Source organism: Vespa mandarinia, chromosome 1 (genome assembly GCF_050613455.1).
Source record: "Vespa mandarinia isolate Hongniang chromosome 1, ASM5061345v1, whole genome shotgun sequence".
Taxonomy (NCBI): Eukaryota; Metazoa; Arthropoda; class Insecta; order Hymenoptera; family Vespidae; genus Vespa; species Vespa mandarinia.
In genome coordinates this window covers 6,570,031-6,597,359 of record NC_140810.1, presented here as the reverse complement: position 1 = coordinate 6,597,359, position 27,329 = coordinate 6,570,031, and the positions used below count along the sequence as shown (strand labels likewise).

The 27,329-nt window shown below is 32.1% G+C and overlaps 1 protein-coding gene across 8 annotated transcripts in view; it reads left to right on the top strand.

Annotated features, from left to right (window-relative positions):
* LOC118447044 (receptor-type guanylate cyclase Gyc76C) overlaps positions 1–27,329 on the top strand; it is a 73,826-nt gene that overhangs the window by 36,339 nt on the left and 10,158 nt on the right. For 6 of the 8 annotated variants that reach the window (XM_035878451.2, XM_035878449.2, XM_035878448.2 and 3 more), the window contains 2 exons: positions 2,780–3,476; positions 7,806–8,003. In XM_035878451.2, coding sequence (XP_035734344.2) covers positions 2,823–3,476; positions 7,806–8,003 — 852 coding nt within the window. In that variant the 5' untranslated portion in view covers positions 2,780–2,822. Of the gene's footprint in view, positions 1–2,756; positions 3,477–7,805; positions 8,004–27,329 lie in introns of all 8 variants that reach the window. The other 2 variants (XM_035878446.2, XM_035878456.2) reach the window with 2 other exon arrangements.

Sequence of the window (27,329 nt, the reverse complement as noted above, 5' to 3'; positions counted from 1 at the left end):
GAATGACATATTTATATCCAAAGTTTTAGAATTTAAAAAATTTAAAAAATTTTTAAATTACCTACCCCATTGGATATATTTTAAACCACAAATTATTAATAATAATTTTTTATTTTTTATACGAATAATTTTCTGTACGATAAATGAATTGCAAATAATGAAGTATTCTAAATTCTAAAGCAATATAATTTTTAAATGTATATTACATAAAATATTTTGAAAGTGCATATCGATCGTTAATAAAAGAGATGAAAGTTTGAAATGTTTTAATGTATCCTTAAACAATTCAAACTATCCGAAAAATTTTTCATTGATGTTAAACGTCTTAAAAATTTTTTCTATATCTATCCATAACAATTCATCCAACAAAACTTGCAACTGAAAGATTCATCGACGAATTCAACTTCTTCTCATCTATAACAATAGAAACCAGTTATAAGATGCCTTTTATAGCGCAATAAACGGCGCATAAATTACGATAAAAGAGTTCTTCCAGTTTTTCAAAGGAGTCCAACAACAACGACGGAGATCAACAGCATCTTTTCGCGTCGGCACAGAGGGACAAAACTTTCACGTCCTTATACGCAACCGACATCCTGTCCGCCATAACGACCTAGCTCGGGAAAATGTCAACGAAAATGTCGATGTTAGAAAGGCTAATCTCTCTCTCTCTCTTTCTTTTTCTCTTTCTCTCTTTCTCTCTCTCTTTCTCTCTCTATCTTTCTCTCTCTCTCTATCTATCTATCTATCTATCTATCTATCTATCTATCTATCTATCTATCTAAGAAAGATAGAAAAAGGATAACACGAGACAAGAATCCTACGTGCCAAAAATAATCATTTTTAAGGAAATTAAATCGTGATTCACGTTAAAAATTTCTACAATTTTTTTTTAATAAATTCTCGTACGTTTTTTTTTTTATTACACATTCATTAATAATCTCTTCATTGATCTAATATAACTTCCAACAAAATCCACAATTATCTCGTATGCGTATTTTAAATAGCTAAATTACAATTTATAATTTGCCATTCCAATCGATATATTTAATCAATTTAGGTTACCAAAACGATGAAGGTTAAAAAAAAAAAAAAAATAACGAATGAATCTATTGTAAAAAGAAAAATAAATTTTAAATGTAACGAACGCTTCTGTTCGTTTTTTTTTTTTTTTGTTTTTTCTTATTTTTTATTATTTTTTTTTTTTTCGTCTTTACTCGAAGCGTTCTCTTGGAGTCGCAATTTGCAAGAATTTACGAGAAAATTCGTGACACGTGAGATTTACGAGCCAAACGTATCACGATTTATTGGAATGCGTTAAGGTAACACAAAAATACATTCCGTTCTGATATTTTTGTATTTCAATATTACTATTACGATATTATGTTTCAGAAAGAAGCTAAAGAGAAAGAGAGAGAGAAAGAGAGAAAAGAATTTAACTGTCCCTAAAAAATAAATTATTTTTTCGGGATAAAAGTATACTAAATGAATCATTTGTTTTACATTCTTATTAGAAAATTTTAAATTATAACTGTAATAATATTTTTATACGTTATTTTTCATTGAAATAAATTTCATATATGCGATACGTTAACTGATCAAAAATGTTCTCTGTTAACACGTTAGGGACAGATGGCACGCAAAATGATGATTCACATAAATGAACGTGACCTCGTGACAAGTATACTACTCTAACAGGAACATACGAGTTATTCTATACATGAGATTATAACGTTTTTACATATAGAGATAGAGAGAGAGAGAGAGAGAAAGAGAGAGAGAGAGAAAGAGAGAGAGAGAGGGTGGGTAGGGGGAGAGAGAGAGAGATAGTAACATATTGCGTTAACGAAAGGCATGTAGATCCTGCAAAATTACTGTGATGTTGAATTCCTTATGAATTCTTTTTATTTTTTATTTTTCACGACCGATCGCGAACGGCACGTCTGCGATTACGAAGGCGATATAAAAACATGACGGAAAGGATAAAAACGATGGAGGCCTTTTTTCTTGGATATTAATAGCTCCATTGGAGTTCCTCATGCCTTTTAACGATGAATTATTAATGCAATTATGAGTATCGTTGGATATACGTCATAGAACGAGGATCGGATCGATCTTTGATTAATTACAATACATTAAATGCTCTCGCCTTACGTATGTGTATATTAATACATATTTGTAAATGGCATATGAACATAAAAAGAAAACAATATATTTCAGTATAGTCGACATTCGTTGGGATCATTGAAATTATTAATTTTTCGATTTGATTTAGAACCTTTCATTCATATTAGATCTCGTTTATTAAACCAAATAACTTTTTGATAATCAATATAATTTATTCTTTCGTGTATGTCTACACAGTGAGATATTTAAATATTAATACCGAAAGATCCTTGTAGATCTTGTATTGATATTATCGATATTAAATATAAGATTAATTTATAAGAAAATATGATTGACGAAAATTTATTAAATATTTCACCTAATTGGTATTACTTCAAGAAATTTAATTTTAGAAAAATCTTTTTGAATTAATCTAATGCGTCGTATATAATAATATTATTCAGCACAAGTTTGATCTATCACATCATTAAAAATTTTATTGATCAATTTATACCATTGATAAATTCAAAATTTGTATCAGATAAATAATTTCATTCATATAACGGAGAGAAAAGTTAATTATCATTATCCAGTAAATTAATATGTGTCCTGCATAAATGATAAAGAGGTCAGAGGAGATATTTGAGGAGCGGGTCGATTTTTCTTTCGGCAGGTGAGCGGGAGGGAGGCGCTGCTGACCGGTGGCGGCGGCGGCCATGCGCCCTGGCCCGCTAATACAGCCGAGCCGCCGCAGGCCTCCCCGTCGCCAGCATCAGGTGCCCCATCGGCTGCACCATCATCAAATCTCCCAACATCAACAACAACACCGACGTCAACGTCATCGACGACATCCTCGATCTTGTTCACGTCACCAGGACGAACAACAACAACAACAACAACAACAACAGCAGCAGCAGCAAGAAGACCAACGTCATTATCATCATTATCATTATCATTATTATCATCGTAATCATCATCATCAACAGGAACGTCAACGTGCAGGTGGACGAAGAAGAGATTTCCAAAGAGGGCATTTATTATCTTCGAGAAAAAGTCTTCTTGTTCTTCTGTTGTTGGCAAGCAGCCCTTTGGTCCTTGGTTTGGCTGAACCATCGTCTGAACTCGAATTGCAAAGAAGGACAAGCTACACTTCCTATTCCCCTTCCTCATACTCTGACGGATCCTCGAAGCAGGCCTTCGATAGGAACGCCATCGATAGAAACGTCATCCTTAGCTCTGCCTCCCAAACGAGAATGCCGCTGAACAAGCCACAGAATCTAACGATTGGATACCTCACAGCTATCAAGGGTGGCCTTAAGGATCGACAGGGACTCGCCATTTCTGGTGCTCTGTCTATGGCACTCGACGAGGTAACTTTGTTTCTTTTTCTAATTTATCTTTTAATTATTTTAGAAATGTATCCAATTGATTCATTTTATTTTATTTTATTATTTATTTATTTTCTTTTTTATTTCATCGTTTTACTTCCAATGAAAATTTATTAACGTAATTATTACATAAATCGCATAGGATATTTAAAACATTTAATTTGACATTAACCCATATCCCATGATTTATTACTTTTGTTATCAATGTTTTTCTTATTTTGTCTTTTTCGTTTTATTTATTTATTTTTAAAATTTAATGACAAACTATATTATAAATATCAATACATTGTAATTTCAACTATTGCGAAGCAAGTACATGAATCGAATTTACCAAAAGATCGAAACAAATTCTTTTCCTTTTCGATATATCGGACCGGTCAAACGTTCTCTTCGATCGTACCGAAAGAACAGCACGTAGTACCAATGTGTGGTGGGCTCTACGGTGGGCTCCAGGAGGTTCGATAATTCATTGGAGGAGATCGGTGCGTTCGCGGTGACCGTGAGATCGTTTTCGCCGTCTCGTTCGCCGAATCAGAGTGGGAAGAGGATAAAGGTAGTAATACGCTCTCTCTCTCTCTCTCTCTCTCTCTCTCTCTCTCTCTCTCTCTTCTCTTCCTTCTTCCTCTTCTTCTTCTTCTTCTCCTTCTTCTTCTTCTGCTTCTGCTGCTTCTTCTTCTTCTTCTTCTTCTTCCTCTGGTTCTTCTTCTTCTTATTCTTCTTCTTTTTCTACTTCTTCTGAAAGGAACAGCAGCAACAGCAGGAGTAAAATAACTCGACCGATTTCACATCTTTCTCTCTCTTTTTCTTACTTTCTTCTTTTAGTTTCTCTTCGCGAAAGAAAAGAAAGAGAGAGAGAGAGAGAGAGAGAGAGAGAGAGACTCCTTCGTCGCTTGGGTTTAAAAATACAAGACTGGCATTATTTGCCGGTCCGCCCACGCGAGCACCAACGAAACTGCACTCACGGCCAACCGTGAGAAGAATTCGTTCGCAATCGAGAACGCCTCTTCCTTCTTTTTCTTTTCTTCTTCTTCTTCTTTTTCTTTTTTCTTTTTTCTTCCTTCTTTCGTTCTCCTCCTCCTCCCACTCGTTTTATCCCAAACTCGACTCCGAGATCTCTTTGCAAGCTGCGGTATGCATCCGTTTGTCTTTCCTCTTTCTCTCTTTTTCTTTCTTATTCATGTGATACATGATTGTGAGTATGTATCTCTATATGTGTATGTTTGTGTGCGTAAAAAGGGAAGAGAGAGAGAGAAAGAAAGAGAGAAACAGAAGGAGAAGTTACGGGTTGGGAATGCCCGAAATGAACCGATCGTATCGCGGCCCGAGCTGTAGCCACCACCCTGGCGCGAAAATAAAACGCCGTTATGTCAAAGATTAATCGGCCATCCGCCAGTAATTACCAGCCGCGAACCGTATCCACCCCATTTCGCGGCTCGAGATCATCGCGGTGTATTCGGCTATCGATTTTTCTTATTAATTTCAAAGAGCTCGATCTCGTTCGTTCGTTCTTTCGCACCTTGGCCTTTCTCTCCCTTCGTGTCGAGAGAAACGTCTTATCTGTGGGTTCTTTCTTTTTTATTTTTGTTTTTTTTTCTGTTCTTTTTTTCCTCGTTTTTTCCTTCTTTTGCTTCGATCTCAATTCGAAATTCGTGAGATCCTGGAAATTTGTGAATTTCATTTAAAAACTTGCCTCGAACTCAATTCGAAATCCGTGAGAACCTGGAAATTCGTGAATTTCAATTGAAAAGAAAAAAAAAACAAGATAAAGTGATCTCAATACTTTCAGTGTTAAGTTATTAATTAATTGAAGAAGTATCAAAGAAAGAAAATATTGAATCAGTTAGTCTTCTTCATTCTTGTTAACTTTTAAATGCACGTAGTTACGAAATTACAACGTATCAATGTTTAATACAATTGAATATAAATTATAACGCATGTAAAACAATTTAGTTCTTGATTAAATTCTTATAAAAAAAGAGTTTCCAAAAGAATTAAATTATCAACAGATAACTGATAAATCATATACTACGCTTCGTCGTATAGATATATCTTGGAAAATAATTGAAATTATTATTTGATGAAAATCGATTCCTAATGATCAATTCGATCGTTCTTGGTCCTTCGTAAGTACTTCTCTTTTAATATTTATGTTAAATAACCGTTATATAACTATCTTAGATATTATCATCAATCCGGAAGGAAAAATTTCGCTGACACATAAAAAGTCGACAATTGAAAACTTTATAAAGAATGACTCGGAGTTCTTCGGAGTTTGCAGGAAAGGCGCGCAGGAAAGGCGCGCAGGAAACGACTCGCTGCCGTTTATTTATACACCTCGATATGTCACGCAAGAGTAAGCATCGCGATCGCAATGTCGAACTCCTGGCGTTGCTGCCGTAAGCAGAACGACACTTACTTGGGCGACTTATAACGCGGCCTTTATCCGTCATATACCTACCATATCGTAATAAGCGTTCTCATGGTTGGTGGTCGCGAGAACGCGTTCCTACCAGTGTGCAGGTGCACCTTGTACGGTTTATCCTCGTCATTGCGTTGGGTGAATGAAAAAAAGTGCGGAATTTGCCGCGTAAACTGGAGCATACGTGGGAGATAGAGTGAGATCGGTAAATGGAACGTATCGATCCAAGAGAGAAAGAGAGAGGGGGGGAGCAGTCACGTGCGTAAAATCGATGATAAAGATCGTGAGATCGTTCGAAGCATTGTCATTTGTCAATTGATCGGCATTAGAAATGAAAAAAAAATCGTTGGAGTAATTGTTCGTATTTTTATATTATTTTTTTCCCTTGCTGGTTTTTTTTTTTTTTTTTTTTTTTTTTTCTTCTTTGGAGGACGGGAAAAGGGTTTCTTTTTTCTTTATAATTCAGCAGAATAGAAGAAACGCGTTGTAAAATATTTTTCATTTTCCTTGAAATTCTACATATCGTTTCGCGTTGCCTTTTAAAACTGGATGCCCTTCCTTCGTTCGAAAAATAACCAATTGGTAAAATTGCAAATATGTCCTTCTACATGTATACTTTCTTTCCATTCCTTATATGTAACGTTAAAATTATTCGTTGCATGCGGAAAGGGTAAAAATGAAATACTTTCAGAAATGCGCGAATGAAGTCATTCAGATCGAGTATCGGAGAAAATAAATGTGCGGCTCAATTTTAATTGGCATTATCAATCGATGTACATTTAATCGCTAAGAAAGAAGAATATATTTTTTTGAAAATTATATAATATTTTCACGTGATATTAAATTCAGCAAATTTATGATAGCAAAGTTGAAAAGAATAAAAATGAAATTATAAAATTTCCTCGATAACATAAGATAAATAAAACGAAGAAAAATTTTTTTTTTTTTTTGTCTTATAATACACATACGTTTATTTAATTATTAAACAATAAATTATAACCAAAGCTTGTTTGTTTCCAATTATACTTTAACATTAATATTCAATAAGAAATCGTTGAAACGTTTCTATAAAAAAAAATGAAGAATCTTCAATAATCCGCGTTTGAGAAATAAACAATGAATAACGTAGTACGGTTCAGTGATTTTTTGGCGCTATTCCCAAAACTCATGTCACGGGTATAAATTCCCTGCAACGAGGGTGCAACTCGCAATATCTTGTTTTTACTTCTTTTTCTCTCTTTCTCTCGTTCTTCTTTATTTGCGTAGGAGGCATACGAGAACACAAAGTAGCTACTTGCATAATGGCTTCTGTGCACCGTTCAAAGGTAAATTCACGGATCCGCGGAAGGAGACATTAAAGAGAAAAAAAGAACGAAAGAGAAAGAGAGAGAGAGAGAGAGAGAGAGATTCAAGAAGGAGGATGAAGAGGAGAAGGGTAGTCTAGAAGGATTTATTGCACGTGCGAACTTTTCAACGGTACCGACGGTTATAATTTCAACTCGCATTGGCAAGCATGTAAATTGGCACGCCGGCGTAGTGACTACTTGGAAAAGTATTGTTTGCTGGAATTTAGATTTGCATAATAACCGAGCGAGTGATATTTATACGGGAGCCGGATATACCAAGTACAAGTACTAAGATTGTATACAAGAAAAAGAGAAACAGAGTGAGAGTGGGAGAGAGGGAGGGGGAGAGATGGCAGGAGGGAGAAGGGAAGAAAGAAAATAAGAGAATATCGTTATGGAAAATATTTTCAACATTTTCTTCGATTCAAACGTCTTACGAATTCTTTTCAATTATCTAACAGGTCGAAAAGATCGATGCTTCATTCATTTGGAATAATTCAAAAACTATCCATTACAATCTCTAAACATTTGCATATTTTTTTCCAGATCAACAACGACCCAAACATCTTGCCAAATGTGAGACTGGATATGCGTTGGAGCGATACAAGGGGAGAGACCGTAGAAGCTACGAAAGCGATGATCGACATGATCTGCGAAGGGGTCGCGGCCTTCTTCGGACCCGAAGGCTCCTGCTACGTCGAGGCCATAGTCGCTCAGTCACGAAATATACCTATGATCAGCTACGTGAGTATTTATCATGATTCACTATTTAAAGAGGGGAAAAAAAAAGAAAAAGAAAGAGAATAAACAAGTAGGTAATAAAAGAAATTCATTCCGATAGATTTCGAATATTTCCATGAAAGTGTACGTAAAAAAAAATAATAGATAAACACAAGACACACGCGCGCGAGCGCATACAAACACACATATGTATACACACATACACGCAACGAATTCAGACTATTTATTAATCAATGTACATTTACATGAATATTTTTTGTAAAAGAAACGACTCAGCAAAATATCGACGAACTAAAATTAAAAAATTGCACACATTAATCTTAATGTCTTCACGAATGTTTCCAAATAAAAAAAAAAAAAAGAAAGAAAAAAAAAAGAAAAAAAAAGAATAAACGAAATAAAAAGAAGAAAACAAAAAAATAAACCGAACGAAACAAAACCCCAAACGAGATATTAAATAAATCGATATTTGAATAAACGTCATCATAAAATTCTTCTTTCATGAATATTTTTATATGAAAGAGAAAACGTAAAAGCTTCTAATCACGCGAATGATGGATGCAGGAACGTCGAAAAAGGATCGTAGACAGGAGGATTAATTTGGTGGGAGCGTGAGAAACTACGTGGACTCTCTCACTCGTTCAAAAGCTGTCGTGTCGTGTCTTGTCAAAGATGAACTAGACGAGGGTATTCTTCGACAAACTGAACACCCGCGGCGCGACGATATAATTACGGGTTACGTTTACCCTCTCGCGTGCAAACGTGTGTTCACATCCACGTGTTCCAATGCATCCTTTTACCATTAATATATATATCACATATACATACACAAAATATATATATATATATATATATCTTGTTTAAATCTACCGAAAAGTTTAGTTCTTTTTTTTTATTTTTTACGTAAAAAGAAATAATAAATTTATATAACTGATGCATTCAAATGCATCCTTTTACGTATGATATGTATATATATTACGTATACATACATACATACATACATAAATAATATATTAGATCTATCGAAGAATTTTGGTCTTTTTTTTTTTTTTTTTTTTTTAAATAAAAATAAATAATAAATTTGTATAACTCCTTCATGATATTTAATTAGCAATATCATTTTCGTTAATATCGACAATTTTTTATCGCGATGGAAGTTTTTCTTTTCCTTTTTTATTTTAAAGCTTTCACGATATAATGGCTTATTTTCTATCATGAATAATTGTATCCTAAGCAGTCATAACAAACTTTTCGTTCGACTTAATATGGGTCGTATAATATCGTATGCATGCGTATATTTGCGTAAAACATTAAGAACTTTGAGTATTGTACGAAACGGATGTTAAGCGATTAGATAAGCGTCTATCAGATTTTTCTCATTCTTTCTACTATATCTCGTAATGTACGTTTAATCGAGCTGTCAGTCTTGATTACGTGAAATCTATGTCTTTTGTATACACGCACGCGTCTCTCTCTCTCTTTCTCTTTCTTTCTCTCTGTGCGTGGTGTGCGTGCGTGTATTCTTAAGTAGATAATATAATAAAATTCGACGGAAAAATCGATCGTGATATTTGAGATAAGATCGATTTAATTCGAAGGCGGTCGAAGACCGGACCGGAATGGTAAACGTTTTATTATCGCATCCGATCTTTATCGATAATTTTATCGACGATCGATCGGCACGCACAAGGTCGTTGAACTTCAAAATATGCAAAGCTCGTGCGATTAGCTTCGATAAGCGCGATAAAAGCGACGGGGCGAACCCTGCCAGCTTGTATGTACTTGACGACATTCCAGTAATACCGATCTTATGGCTCGAATTAGTTACTAATACGTACGAAATGCTCGCATACTTATATACAGATTATCAATTTTTTATTTCGACATGTGATTATATCTTTGACGTCACCATTTTTTTCTCATTTATTTTCATTTTTTTTCTTTTTTTTTTTTTCTTTTTTTTTTTTAAGTTCTGATCGTTCGATCTTTTCATTTAAGCGATTAAAATTAACGTGATTATTCTAAATTTTGTCTGTTATTCGTAATTCATTAATTTTCGAAAATATTTAGACAAATGTCTAGTGTAAATCGTCGCATACCAATGTTATTTCCATACATTTGTTTCTTCTATACTTTTAGTTCCTTTTGTTTTGTTTACCATGTCAGTCATTGCTCAAGGTTGTAATAGAATGAAACTAAATGATAGACCTTTCAGTTTTAACTTCGCGTTTAACCTTTAGCGTATTGCTAGAGTAAACTTTATTTACATCAAGTAACGCGTAATTATATTTATTTTGTTTCGATTCATTGATGATATTATTATTTTGTTTCATAACGTATAATCATATTTATTTATTTCTTTTTTTTTCTTTTTTATTCAATTCAAGTCAAACATACAACCAAGACTGGTGTTAATTAAATAAGAATCCAATAATTAAAATCTTGTCTATCAATTTCATATTTGAATTAAAATTTATTGTTTTTATTATTATACTTTCATTTTAAATTATGATAAGTAAAATGTGCTTAGAAAAAAAATGTATGTACGTTTAAGAAAAGATTTAAGCATGTATGTAATTTTACGTTAAATAAATCAAACGTATGTATATAAACGATTGATCGATTTTAAAAACATAAAGATCGAATAATTTCATATTTACTTACAGTCAACAATTTTATCTTTTATTCCGAACATGTTATTACAATTGATTTAAAAGGAAAAATAAATGAAACATTTCTTTTATTTGGGTTATATTTTATTAAAATTACTAAATTTGGTAAAACAGGAACATATGTGAAAATATTTTCCAAGATTTATCACAAAGTCGACATTCGCGCTCGATTAAGCATCGAGAAATCGAATGTTGTCTCGTTGCCAGTTATCGAACCGATCGGACGACCGCCTTCCTCAGAACCTTTATACGCTTTTCGTGAAAGTCGTACCGACTTTGTTGGTGGCAAAGGTCCCTCATGAAACATAGCGCGGAAAAGCTGATCGGCGAAGGTTCCAGACTACCTCCGAAGTTGAAAGTCGTTTTCCATGATTATCTATCGACTATGGATTTCTCTCGTTTTTAAACTTCGTTTCAACGTTTTCTTAATAACCGCGCTGGAAAAAAGAAAAAAAAAAGAAAAAAAATCGAAATAGTTATAGAAATTTTCTAGAAACCTTTGACATTGCATTGATTTAAGAAACTCATCAGAGACTTGAAAAGATGACAAATTATTTCTCATCATTCTGATATTATATATCAATCGAAAAAGAAAAAAAAATCATTGAAAAATTAAAAGTAACTAAAATGTCTTATCAACTAATTGACTTATTTTTAAAATAGTTTTTTTTTGTTCTTTTTTCTTTTATAATAATAATAATAATTAATAATATTTTAATATAGAAATAAAACGTTTTTCTCTATATAAAATTCCGAAATTTTCGAGAGTTTTCTGTTTTCTTTTTTCTTCTTTCTTCATTTGTATTTGGATACGTAAAGATGAATTGAAAAAGATGGATCGACGAACGGGCCCCGCGAGTACAACGCGTGTACGACGCCGCGGTAGGCCCTTCTCTCCCGCAAAGAGCTACTTACTTTCACCTAGTTTCACTCGTTATACTCGCCGGCAGTGAGTACCGTCGAGCAAATTTGTCGGATTCCTTTAACGGCGACTCTTCCCGACTCGTCTCGAGCGCATCGACTTCGATCTCATGGCGCCACGCGTCTCTCTTTTTAATATATGCATTATTTTTCTTTTCTTCTTTCTGTTTTTTTTTTTTTTTTTTTTTTTTACGTTTTTATTTTTGCAAAAGTGAAACGAAGACAGATCGTACTCTCGATTTCTCTCGATATCGACCTCTTTTCTTGATCGATCCTCAATCACTTAAAGTCAAATAATTTAGAATAACTCGATTGATTATTTATTATTATCAAATATAATAATATTATAATAATAAAAAAGAAATAATAATAATAATAGAGTGAAAATGATGTATCGTTGTTACTTGCAGAGGGAAAGAGAGAGAGAAAGAGAGAAAGAGAGAGAGAGAGAGAGAGAGAGGGAGAGAGAGAGAGAGAGAATGATAATACTAATAATAATAATTTAACAAATAAAATGATTACTGACAAAAAGAAAATATCTTATTCGTTGTTGTTTGCAAAAAGATAAAAAGAAAAGATACGGACCAATCGAGTGTACAAGTACGATAAGTGGGTATATTTCGAATCGGCGACATCCTCTACTCACACACAGCTATTTTCGATGATCGCAGAGAAAGTACGTCGAGATCATAAAGAGAGCGCTTAAAATGCGCTCATGCTTGCACGTTTCTGCGTCATCCGGATTTACCAAGAACGAGAGGAAGACCGAGAGAGAGGGAGAGATCGAAGGCTCTCGAAAGACGAAGGCGACTCGAGATTGCGTGGACCACCCTGTACACGTCCGAGTACCCATTTAGGTACATACGTGTAGGTGGACGTTGAGCTTGTAATGCCCACCTATGTGGCGAAGCGAAGCTCATAACACGCACGAATACCACGAAAAGTCAGTGGGAACTTTCGATAATGCAACTCGCTGGTACTCCTTTCATCTCTCTTTCTCTCTCTCTCTCTCTCTCTCTCTCTCCCTCCTTCTTTTTTTCTCTCTCTTCCTCTTTTGATATGCATGTAAGAGAATCACACATATATGACACCTACATATGTACCTATCTCTCTACCTACCTACCTTCCTTCGTGTAACCACCTGTTGATCCTGCTTACGTTACGCGGATTTCGAAGCGGATATTTGAAGCATTATTAAAGCTACCGTTCTATTCGATTCACTGTGAATTGTTATATACACGTTGTTATATACACGTTGCAAGCGAAATTCGGAATCACTGGATGATATAAATCGTATATAGGTACGTATATACATATGCGTCAATATATAACAGAAATGACGATGAATCGTAATTTGTGTTTTAACATGAAATGATAATTATTTATGAATAACGTATTTTCTTGTTTGATTTATGACTGTCCTCTAAGGAAACGTCTTATCACGAATAATTTATCTTTCTGTCTTTCTTTTTTTCTTTTTTTCTTTTTTTCTTTTTTTTTGTATTTTTTTTTCTTTCTCTCTTTCTTTTCTTCTTCTTTTTTTTTTTTTTTTTTTTTTTTTAAATAAAATTTACATAATACCGATGCATATTTATGAATTGCATTTACGTATCTCTTACTAATCTCTACTCTCTTGACAATATTTACTTAAGATAGATATATTTATTTATTTAACATAGATATTATCTAAGATATATGTCAATTTATTTGATATATTTTACAAAATTATTTCATTTCTTATTTGAATAATTAATTATTTCTATATTAATTAACTTCGATGTATGTAATAACGATCTTATATAAAAAAGAATCTAATTTTTTATCTTTTTTTTTATATATATATATAAAATTATATATATATATATATATATATATATATGTGTAAAAAAAAATATTGACAATATTTAATAAATTCCTTCTCTTTTTCTTAATAAATGAAAAGAAAAATTTTTTATTTTCTGAGAAATTGAGAACTCGTCAAATTAAATACTATTGTAAATGCAAGCTTGAGAGAATGAAAGGCAAGGAAGAAATGGAAGGAGAATATGATAAGTTACACAGAGACGAACGATCAGTGCTCAGCTCGAAAGGAACGATATTATTCTATCGACGGGGGCATTTGCATGAAAACTGCTGATTCTGCTGACCTTCGCGGTCTATTTATAGCCGAGCCTGTTGATGCCCCACGCACTACTCGTGTAGACTCTTACCTGGTCTGGCCTGGTATATTAGCCCGATGTTGTCCCAGACTCCATGTCGTGGACCGATTCTTCACTATTTCTCATTTCATATCCAAAAATAAAGAAGAACCTATTAGTACGAAGATCTAAACGATACATATATTTTTAATTTTGAAAATTAATTAATTAATCTTTTTAATCTCTTTCTATAAGAATATAAATGTTAAAAATCGTAAACACATTTGCTTGATCATTCCTGAACGTATAAATAAAGTTCAAGTGTAAATAGATTTTTTTTTTTTTTATTTCTATATTCTTATTATTTTTTTTTCTCTTCTCTTTTTTCTTTTTCTTCGTGAAAAAAAAAGAACATTTAATCTCGTCCTCGGGTAAATATTGGAATTAGAGGACGAATGAAACGTTTAAATAATCGTTAGATCTATAATTCAATTACAAAAAAAATGACATTTATCTTTTCCTCTTTCTTCTTGTTTTCCTTTTTTTTTTCTTTGCTCTTTTTTTTCTAGAACTTGATCCGTAGAATCAATTCTGAAATCTCATACTCTATATAAGGAATCGATCGATCATAGAAATATATCAAATGTCATTGAGAAAAGTGGAATCACGTTTTTTAGTTAATAGCAACGATATAGTAGGTGCTATCTTTAAGTAAGTAGTGCGGACAGACGTTCATGAGAAGCGTAAGAATACCGGTTTTTCGAGAATCGATCCGATTCGGCCGGCGCATTATCGTTAATTCGCGACCGAGTGTATAATTATGTCGCAGGAAAAGAGTGTTCGTTAATTGGCAGCTTTCGTCGAGAATAAGGAAATATTATCATCTATAAAGGGATCGAAATGAATTCTCTTTCTCTCTCTCTCTCTCTCTCTCTCTCTCTCTCTCTCTCTCTCTCTCTTTTCTCTAAATATAAATTTGTATCTATTCTTTCTTTTTTTCTTCTTTTTTTTTTTTTTTATAATCAGCCTAAATGTATTATCACGAACAAGAAAAAGGAAAAAAGTGAAAAAGAGATATTTGTTGAATAAAGTGGGTCAGTCGATTTTTATATAATATTATCCAATTTATACGATTAATATTTTAGTACGAAGTCAAGTAGAATCGAAGGCCTTGAATCGAAAGAATCTCGTTCAAGGGAGAATCCATTCATTGTAATTGGAGTAGAAAGAAACAAAAAGTGAGAAAAAAATAAAAAGATAGAATGAGAAAGAAAGAGAGAGATAGAAAGTGAAACGAAAAAAGAAAACAGATGGAGGGTTCCTGTCTCTTCTCTGTGTTCACACACAGTTAAATTTTATTTATAGAATCGAGTATGAAAGAACGAATAGAACGTGGGAAAACTCGTACATACCGGTTTTGTGTGAACCGATTTCGTTCACTTTGAAGACACATATTTCTGTGTCTTGTATTCTTCACTGTGACTGGATGGGAAAACTATTTTTAGAGAAACTGTGAAATAATTTCAATTGTATTGCGTATGTACGTTTGATCGTAAAAGATAAAATGGAATGAAACAAATAAAGATAATTTATTTCCTCCTATTCGAAACTTTTAATAATGTTTTAGCGCAATTCACAAACTCGAACATATAAAATAAAACGATAATAAAATTTTTTCAAGAAAAATAAGAAACTCGTGAAGTTATGAAGTATAAAACAGAAACTGAAATCGTAGAAAGTTTTTTAAAGTTAAAATTAAATACACTACGGAATCGATCAAAGTCTTATGAAGTCATCGATAATTAAAAATAGACGATACTGACATTTGAGTCATCTTCGTTATGAGTACGAGAAAAGAAAAAATTTGTCGTCTCGTCGATTATTGTTACATTTATTTATAGATACGACAAAGGATCGATTAGTATAAATGACAGAGGAAGAGAAACAGAAAGAGAACAGTAAGAGAAACAAAGAGAGAGAGATAGAGAGATAGAGAGATAAAGAAAGAGAGAGAAGAAGGAAAAATAAATAGAAATGGAAATAAAAGTTTATTTAATTTTGATTTTTTTTTTCTAATTTCTAATTTATTTTATTGTCAATCAAGAGAACGAGTAAATGTTTATCTCGATATTGCACAACGATATGAGTTAATTAATATCGATTCGTAAAAGGAAGATGCTCGTTAAAGAACGTCTCTTGCGTAAACACGAAGCTGCGCACGAACTTTATCATATCTTTCAACTTAATTTACGTTCATCTCTCTTCTCTTTAAGATAGTAACTTGAAATATTGTAATTTCAAAGTAATCATTTTTATTCGTCCATATTCCTCGCCTTATTTCACGCTTTCTTATCGTCTCCATTCGAGAAGAAAATCATTAATCTGGACGAAAACATTTTTCATTGGTTCACTCGACTGAATCGAATTTAGCGACTGTTACGACATCGAAAAACAATTTATATCATCCAATTTTATTGTATTAACTCCAATTTTATTGTAGTAACCCGTGAAAATCAATAATGAATCTTTTAATTATTTTATTTATCTAAGTATTGATTTTATCTTCAATCGAATTTATTTTTCAGTAATCTTTTTATTTTTATCTAATATTCTAATACAATATTTTAGATGTAATAATAATAATAATAATAATAATAATAATAATAATAATAATAATAATAATAATAATTATATTAATATTAATAATAATAATAATAATAATATTAATATTAATAATAATATTAATAAATTTTCTCTCTCTCTCTCTCTCTCTTTTCTTCCCTCTCTCATTCACTCACTCTCACTCTTATGTCTGCTTAATGTGGGTGCCGCCTTAAGTGACGACGACGCGGCTGGTTTCAAACTAAAATACACTTAATTAATCCTTAATTGGACGGCACCAATTATGGTCCCGATGTAGCGACGCGTATTCATTCGTTCAACAAGAATGTATGACCGGACAAACGCGATGTTCTTCCCTCGTTTTACAATCAACACGAAAACAAAGACGTTGCTCCATTAGCCAAGATTTCAAGAAATTTAAATGGCCGTTTAATTTGTTTAGCACGTTGTTGTTACACATTACAGGTAGTTCTCACGCTTATAAGTATTGTATATTTTCGTTTTAACAAATATTAAAGCGAAAGTAATTACATTATCATAATTTGTCTTTTTTCTTTTTTTTTTTTGTTTACGAAATTTAACGAAAAATTAAACTGTTACACATATATTACATTGATATATTGTACTTCTAGATTGATATATTGTAATCCTATTATTATATATAATTTCGAAGAATTACTATCGATATGTGAATAATTTCACAGTATATTATTATGACATAGCTTTGAGATAAACGTTTTTCCAAACAAAAATTCTTGACCGTGAATTTTCAATGCAATATTGATGATTAATAAGGCCACATCGGTATTACTCCATCTTCGTTTCTTTTCTCTATGATCGAAGCACGTTCACTGACAACGCTATATGGAAATGACTTTTTTCTTTTTTTTTTTTTCTTTTGAATTTTAATGAGAACTCATGAGGGTTGGGCCGAGATGTGAAGATCGTCATCCATCGAGAATCGGTGCAAGGTCGTCTTTTACTACATATGTCATTTTACGATTTCTTGCTTCCGTGTTTGCCGATAATTTATATTTCATTTGAAATTTCAGAAAGAAAAAAAAAAAAAAGTAATAAAATGTTATCCATGTATTCATATCGAATCGATTAGAATTTACTTCGGTACATACAACGTGACTTCGAATCGATCGAATTCCTAAGCTTCGACATAAAATATTCCCACTGTTTTTTTTTTTTTTTTTTTTTTTTTTTTTCTTTTTCCTAATCTCAAATCGCATGTTTCTCAATCTTTAAACTTGAATACAATTCTGAAAATTTTTCACGCTTATCGACGAAGAATGCAATTCTTTTATATTATACGTTAGGCTACGTATCGTTATCGATCTCAAATAAATATTTCCATCGTTTGCATTTCTCAAAGAGAGAGAAAGAGAAAGAGAGAAGCAGTAAAAAAAAATTAAACTTCAACGATTGTCAAACGATAAATATTTTTGATTCGCATTACGAAGAAAATGAAATTTCTTCTCTTCTTTATCTTTCTCAAATTTTCCTAAGTTTTCGTTATACTATCTTGATGAATCAAAGAGATTACACAACGTATAAACTACGGCACGTGGATCCTCGAAAATCGTTTTAACTTTCTCATACAACTCCAAGAAAAATAAACGAACATGATCAAAGATTTTAATTATACATATTTTTTTATAACTTTCCAATGACCCGAACAAATCAAGATCTGTATGTTTGTTCGTGTGTGTGCGTACATAGATATATATTATATATATATATATATATATATATATATATAACTACTTTAATTAAATAAAAAATATAGTATTGAATCGTTTTTCTTATAAATAAATGCTCTCGATCATTTCTTGAAACGAACCAATCGCAACTTTGTATTGCTTGGTAAACATATAATAAACTACAGTTTAAATATTGAGCTCACGCGCGATCATATTAACAAGGCCTTAAATCGATTAAATTCGATTGACGTCGATTCGGTGAAAGTACGCTCGTTTTCAGAGAAAAAGAAACGTAAGAAAAAGTGATTCAACGTATATACTTACATACGTGGCGTTAAATGGAGTAACTAAGATAGATCGATTGATCGATCTATCGATCGTTCCTATGTTCACGGATACAATAACGGTGCGAACGGCGCATAAATCAAACGGCATTACGACGCGGTGCGAACGGTATTACGGCAACCGTATTATAGCGGGTGTCCGTTATCAGTCGAGCACATGTCCAAGTGGTTGCTTTTATCGCCAACTATATTTAGCCAAAAGTATTGCTTAGTCAGAAAACACACGCTCTCTCGTTTGGAATCGACTGACTGAATCGAGAAAGGAACGAACATGAAGTAGACGAATTACGTATTGATTCGATAAATAAATTCTTTAATTCTAATACGTAATACATAACTATTAATGTATTGCAAATAAAAATATGCAGGGAGGAATCTCGTTATATTTTATTTTTTCTTATTTCACTTTTATTCTTTTATATATATATATATATTTTTTTTTTTTTGTATTGCTGAGTATAACTGATATTTAAAAACAAATATAAGTGTAAAAGGAAGTGAAGAACGAGACTTGTAGACTATTTGAAAAAAAAAAAAAAACAAAAAAGAAAAAAAACAATCAAGCATATAAAATGCAAATTATGAGCTAATGATATGTATAGAGTAATATATAATGAAAAAGATACAAATCTATTGTTGTTTATATCGTAAAATTAGAATCACTAATATCAATATAAAAATTTAATCGAATATAATTATTTTATGTTAAATACAATTCTTTTTATTATTGATAAAAATATAATAGTAAAGTCCTTTTCTTAATCTTATTTATTATTATTTTCATTAAGAAATTTGTTACTATTAAACAATATACAAACTGTCTAAATCGTTCTTGGGAAAGAAAAGATTGAAAAAGTAATAATAAATGTGTTTTAACATAAACCTTTTAGGAACTCTCTTCTGTACGAATTTTTCATTGATTAGATTTACAATATTTCCATTTTCAATCATATTATAATCGTTAAAAGTTCTATGAGATTCAATGGATTCCTACGATTGATCCGTATCCGTTAAGGGGACTTAGCAAATTGGATAAATTAGAAATTTCCCGTTAGGATCGAGATGTTAAAGCAAAAGAGAGAGAGAGAGAGAGAGAGAGAGAGAGAGAGAGAGAGAGAGAGAGAGAGAGAGAGAGAGAGAGAGAGAGAGAGAGAGAGAGAGAGAGAGAGAGAGAGAGAGAGAGAGAGAGAGAGAGAGATTGGATACCCGAGGCGGAACGAGTTCATGATGGTTAATGGACAGAGAGAAAATCTTTATTCTGTAGAAAAAAGAAGATATCCGTTCTAAGACGATAGACTTAGAGACGAGGACATTCCAAATTGGGAATGTTGCGAGTAGTCGTGTATGTTCGCAGCCTCGGGTTCGTTCAACGGTATCGGCGAGTCATTAATTTCTTACATTTATTGCACCGTCCGCATACGGTAAAAGACTTATCGCGCGAGCTGTGCCAGGTTTTCGAATGCAATCAGTTGAAAAAATTAGTAGCACGTGGCGATACCGTTTTATCGTAATTTTACTTACCTCCTTGATATTTCGTGACGATCACCGAAATGATCTTTAAATTAATAAATATAACTTGAGAAATATATTTCTAATTATATTTCACAATTTTTCGAAAGTATTCGATAGTCGTAAAATATCGTATCGTTAGAATATTTAAAGTATATAATATAATATTAATAATCATTAACATTTTAAATGATGATGAAACCTAAGATTGGATATTTTTGATTTATATTCTTTCCAAATTTTTTTTTCTTTATGTTTTATGTGTCAATAAGTCATAAACATTTTCTTTTTTTGTTCTTTTTTGTTTTTTATATCTTCTTTTTTTTATTATCTACGAAATTTAGATAATTTTAGATGAACATGAAAGAATTTTGTATTACATTAAGTTAATCGAAAATATTAAAGTATTGATGTTAAATGTGATTAGAAAATTTTCATCCTGCATAAACTTACATTCAAATCGATTATTAGACCACAAATTAATCATAGTTCGAGTATATTCGATGGATAGAGGATCGGTGCAAGTTTATGAGGCACAGCAGCAATGGTGGTACAGCATGGCTCGCTAACTGCCAGTGTTTATCGCAAAGCTAAATATAGTCCGGGCTATTGCTTGGCCGAGCGACAAGGCAAAGAAAAGAAAGAAGAAGGCAGGAAGGAAGGAAGGAAGGAAGGAAGGAAGGAAGAAAGGAAGGAACAGGTCAGCAGCAACAGTAACAACGAAACACTATCGAGCAGTAGCGCCGTACCAACAGCAACGAATCAAGTGCAGCAACACGTTCCCATGCTACTCTGTAATTCTCTCTCTCTCTCTCTCTCTCTCTCTCTCTCTCTCTCTCTCTCTCTCTCTCTCTCTCTCTCTCTTTCTCTCTCTCTCTTTCTCTCTCTCTCTCTCTCTCCTTCTTCTTCTACTTGTTAACCATGCACACTCATAGAAGAACGAGAAAGAAAGAGGAAGTTGGAGGATTTCAAGTCTACGGCTTCTTCTCGCAAGAATCGACTCTCGTATTTCAAACTGGCAACAACTACAACTATCAATTGCTAGAATTTGCCTGTTAAAACTATTTTGGTCTCAATGGAAAAGCACTCGACTCTATCTATGATTAATGTCGCGTGTCGTGATAAATCTTTCAATCGTTTTCCTTTATAAATGCAAATCACCATGTTGTTTTCTTTTTCTTCTTTTACAAATTTTGTTTTCTTAGTGTTTTATTTGTCAATAAGTCATAAACATTCTTCTTTTTTTTTTTTTATTTTTTTTTTGATACCCTCTTTTTTTGTTATCTACGAAATTTAAATATTTTTAGATGGACATGAAATTAAATCAACTTTTAATTAATTCCTCGTCAGGTTTTTTCCTTTTTATTTAAAGGTTTTCAATCTATTAGCCAGTATCTTTTTATTCATGCTGATTAATTGTTAAATGATTATGAGTTTTCACGTGAAGCTTATCGTGTTTATCGACGACCAAGTTGCTCTTTCACTTGTTGCACGCAACCGGGATCAAGTTCATGCATTGATCAACTAATGAAGAGAACAAAACTCTTCTTATATAACGATCTTATGTTAGTAACGCCGAGATGATAGAAGGGCACATTGCTTCTCAATATTGTTAATTACAAATGATTCACTATCTATGACTCAGTAATCCTTGTAATAATAAATCGTTATTATTCTACTTAATCCTGACCGCAATGTCGCAAACCTAGAAAAAAACAATAATTGAATGCTCGCTACTCTTATGAATTTCAACGAATTTAATCGTATTTCGTAGCAAATAACTAATGCTAATCTATATGAAAAGAAATTCTTTTATTGTTCGAAATAAAAGAAATGATTTAATGAATATAAAAAATCAAAATCGTGATGTCAAAATTTCATCGTAGATCTAAAAAAAAAAAAAAAATTGAATTCATAATTTATACTGTTTTTAATAGTTTCAGATTAAAATATTAATTCGTAAAATTAAGAATATTATTTGCATATTTTAAGTTATAATACAGAGTTCTGTTGTTTTTTTTTTGTTTATGAAATATTCGTAATACACTTATATTTTTATATTTAAAGATAAGAATTTTATTATGATAATTGTATATATAAAAATTATTTCTCTAGTTAGATTTTATATTAATATTTACATTGAATAATTATAATATCTTTAAATTTAATAATATTAATTTGAAAATTTGCATAATTATGTTGTATAAATTTAGTTTATATAAAAAAGAGATAAAAATTTTTTAATAATTGTTTTAACATGATAATTTTTAAGAATAATATTATTCCAAATGTTTATTTGAAGTATTAGAAAATTATTATACGAATGGTACGATTCAAGATTGATTTATTATTTCTTAATGATTTCTAAGAATTATTGCAAATTTGTATATGACCCATGAAGTAATAACAATTTCAATGAACTAAGGTGTATAAAAAAGAAAAAGATGAAATTAATCCGCAGAGGCCACACACGCGCCAGCGTTATCAATTCTCCCTCGAAATCGAATTTCTCGTGTTTCGATTTACCCAGCTCTCAAGAGTTTCGTCACATTCAAGGATACACGCGCGTGCGCGTGCGCAACTCTATCGCTATTTGTCCGTCGCGCTACTATAAATAGACGCTGTTGATTTATGAATAAATGAAAGCACTGCCCTATCCGTGTGAAGGCACGCGTGCGATCGTGTGCTCGATCGTACCTCCTCGTTTGCGTCGGACGCGTGTATACCTCTCTCTCTTCTCTCTCTCTCTCTCTCTCTCTCTCTCTCTCTCTCTCTCTCTCTCGTTTTCCTCTCCTCTCTTCTATCATTCGTGTCTATTTATGTTATTTGCGCGAAGAGATTGCGCCGTATGTCGCCGCCAGATGTTCGAGCTCCGTACTCGCCTATCGAAACAACAAGTTATCCGATTTAAATATTCCCGTGTATTTCTTTTTCATATTTTTTAAATAGATTTTTCTTCCCTCCCCCCTCCCGCGCGCCCCGTAACCTATCCCCCCCCACCATTCCTTTTGCTAGACTGATATAGAAAGCATTTTACTAAAAATAGAAAGCATTTTATTTTTGCTAAAGAACGAAGTCTCTTGCCAAAATAAAATTTGATATCATATATATATATATATATATATATATATATATATACATAGAATAGTTATACGTACATTTTTTTTTCTTTTATCTTATTATTTATTTTTATTATTTTTATAGATTTATAAACGATCAGTTATATCGTTTCACAAAAAAAGATATAACACAAATTTTTTTCTTGTAACATTATGTTACAATATTCAATATTAACTCGTATATAAAATGTAATTTATCTATTTAAAAATATGATGTAATTATTTTGGCAATTCTCTCCTACAAGTATAATAAATAATGAAATTTAATTAATTTTATTTACATATAGAAAAGAATTAGATCAAATATAAATATTATGAAATAATCGTCGTAATTCTGATAAAAAACTACGAGAATAATAATAGTAAATTCATAATTCATGATTATGAGAGAGAGAGAGAGAGAGAGAGAGAGAGAGAGAGAGAGAGAGAAACAAAGAAAGAGAGAGAGAGTGTGTTCAATCGATCGAGATTAATTGGCAGGATCTGCGTTTAATCGTCGAACGCTTGGTGCTACTCTGTAATTTGAGTCACCGTCCCTCGAAAGAGAGGAGAGTAATTAATTCCAAGAAGCGAAACAGTTTATTGCATAATGAGAGAACTCATCACGGGGACTTTCGCGAACTGCTACGATTACCTTGAATATATTTTATATACAATATATATAGCATATCTGCTGTGTTGCGTCGCATTCTCGAACGTTTCTCATTTCGATCTTTAACAGCGTTCAGAGAAATTCTATTTATCTCGAATGAATATAGGAATAGCAGTAAAAGAGATAAAAAAGAAGAGAAATATAGATAGATATAATCACGTCTCTTGCTATATTAAACCAAATACAAAAATATTATGTATTATATATTATATATATATATATATATATATATATATATATATATATATATAATTTTTTATATGATTGAGAGTTTTAAATATCATCAAAGGATATATAAAAGGAAAGAGAGAGAAAAATAGATAGATATTATTTATTAATATCCACTGCAATATAAAATAAAATATTCTCTATATAGCATTAAATTTTCTACGTAATAGTATACAAAATATCGTATTTAAAGGCTTATAAATACGTATATGCACATACACATATACGTATATCTATAGACGCAGAAAGAAAAAGAGAGAGAGAGAGAGAGAGAGAGAGAGAGAGAGAGAGAGAGAGAGAAACAAAGGATGATAAAATCCAAATATTTTGAAGGTCACGACACGAAAGAGAAGAAACGTTCTGTCATCATCGACGAGAGTCACGAGACGTTCGAACGATATTTTGTCACTTTCACCGAAACACCTGTCGCAGCCGGCGGCTATCGTCTCGTAAGCATATGTACATATACATATGTACATACACGTGTAAATCCATATATACGTGTACTACGGAACAATGATCCCAAAGATGATAATGATCGAGGCTCCGTCAGCGTGTCTCTTTGACGTTGAAGACGAAGACATAGCTCGTCGTCGCTCGTTCTCTCTTTCTCTCTTTCTCTCTTTCTCTCCCCCTCCTCTCTCTCTCTCTCTCTCTCTCTCTCTCTCTCTCTTTCTCTCTCTCTCTCTTTCTCTCTCTCTCTTTCTCTTTCTTAGAGCTTGAGCCACCACGAGCGTCCTTGAAGCGTGTCACAATCCAGCCGATGGCTTTTGATCGTGACCTTTGGCTCTCGTTGCAAGCCGACGGTTCTCAAAAGAAAGATCAGCAACGGTTGTCGTCGGCACTGCCGGAGAATTGAACGACCGAAGATCCACCTCTTATTCTATGTTGCAGTGTATATGTATATGTGTGAAAGAAAGAAAGAGATAGCTGTGGATTTAAACGCTCTCTTTCGTTTATCGCGAGTTTATCATGCCGTTTTACTGCGACGCGACGAAGTCGAAGCGTCTTTAAATTTTCCCTCCTTTTCTGTTACGCTAAAGGAAATTCTAATGAACATTATGAGAGTATAAATAGAGCAATATGAAAATTTTTAAGTAGGTAGGTTTTACCATACAATAATATCATGAATAACGGAAATATAACATAATTTTAAATAATGATCGCAAAAATATTTTTTGTAACATTTTTATCAATGTATCATTGATTTAATGAACGACTCATGAAAGATTTATTATTATCGACTTATGGAATATTTTGTATATTATAAGAAATTTAACGAGATTTTCAATGGCCATTTTACGATAGGAATTATCAGGAATATCGATCAAATATTTAATAAATCTTTAAGTAATTTTAAATTAATAAAAATATATACTTTTTATTCGTCGAACATTTTATATATTATAGGTGAAAAAGGATAAAGGATAATTTTCAATAATCATCGACGATGAAAATTATTGAAAATATCAATTAATATTGAATTCGTTGTAACATTTAGTCAATCAAAACTTATAGATACTTTTCATAAGAGATATCTTTTTGAATTCGTTATTTATTAATTACTTTTATCTTTTCGAAATAATCGGAATGATAAATGTAAATTCTTTCTTTTTTTCTTTTTTTTTCTGTCAATTTAAAAGATTCAAAAGACGATTATACAGGTTTAATATTCTATTACCTGAAAAGCAAACATTCAATGCATCGTTGAACATTCCCTTGATAGCAGTCGCATACATAATAACATGTGAATTAAAGCCGTAAGCTGGTTAAAAATAGCTGTTATGGTCAAGGACGCGAAATACGATTGTGTTTCGTTTTTTCTTTGCCTGCCATAATATGACGTAATTTTTTAATAAATCTCAAACTCACCGGTGCTTGTTTTATTTATCGAATCGTTAGGAGAACTAGAAGAAAAACAGCTAGCTAAATCATGCGAAGAATATCTCGTTAATTTTTCTTCAACACTTGGGAATATGCAATTTATTCGGCGCTGCTAATTCTCTATCTCTCTCTCAGAAAGTCAAGGATGTTTTGAAATTATTTGAAACCCTTATCTCTTTTCTTTATTTTATTTCTTTTAAATATCAAAATAATTAACAATGACAGAAATTGTTATCTTTTCTTTCAATTTCACACAATTATTATTTTCTTTTATTATTTTTTTAATGGGTATTGTAAATTATAATACAGAAAACAAAACACTTATTCGTCATTTATTAATGACCATTTTTAGTAAACAATTTAGAATATTTATAGTCGATTCAAATTCAACATTATTTATTATCGTACATTACATCATTATTCATTATTATATCATTGTTCATTATTTTATATTATTCATTAAGGATTGTTGGAGCAAAACAATGTAAAGTGAAAACAAAACAAGATCATTTTGCTATGTTTAATAAACAGTCGAGATGATATTTGTTCGTCCCCATTTGAAAATCTTCCCACAGATAAAGGAAACGAGATTGGAATCGTCGAAAAGCGACGAATTTATCTCAGCTCTCGTCCAACAAGATCCACGAACGTAAACGATCTCTCTCCGAACTCTAATGGCCACCATTAACGACCCTGACAACGTATTTGCCGATTCGTTCGCACGCTCGCGAATTCCAGGAAGCAATCGTTTTGTTCCAACGATCAGAATCGGTTCCTTTCGACGATACCATCATCGTCGGTGTTCTCTCGAAGGAACGTTTACGATTTCCTTTTCCCTTTTTTCCACCTTCTTTTTCTTTTTTTTTTCATTCACGTTACATTAACAAAACGCAGGAAGCTGACCCTTCTGAATTTACCTGTATTTTGTACGCTCGTAGAATTCGATACGCCAATTAAATTGCTGCTAACTTTGATCTCGACGAATCCTTATATATTTTCGAAGAAGAATTCGAGGTCGTTTTTTTTTTTTTTTTTTTTTTTTTTTTTTTTTTTTTTTTTTTTAATAAAAAGAACATTCGATCGTTCACAAGACTTGTAGGAGGAATCATCTTATTTTACATCGTTCAGGACTAGATATTAAATGATACATAATCTTTTTTTCTTTCATATTTTTTACTTCTTGAAAGGATTCTTTTCTTTCTTTCTTTTTTTTTTTTTCTTTTTTATATTTTTTTTTCTTTTTCCCTTTAGACCAACGAAATCCTTTTTAACACTCAAAGAGTTAATACGATGGAGCTCACCTTTAGTGTGGGCATTTGACCGTATCAGGTTTCACTTGCCTTCCGGAAAAGAAAGAAGATTACTATGTCGTAAGGATTCCTCACAAAAAACTGTAATTTGAGATCCTTTCAGAACATTCGCGATCTTATTTGAGTGGTCATATTATTTTAACGTTTCATATTAATTAAATTTTCCTAGAAATTAATTAACTCTTTAACGCATGATATTTTTTTTTTCAAATTTGCATCAG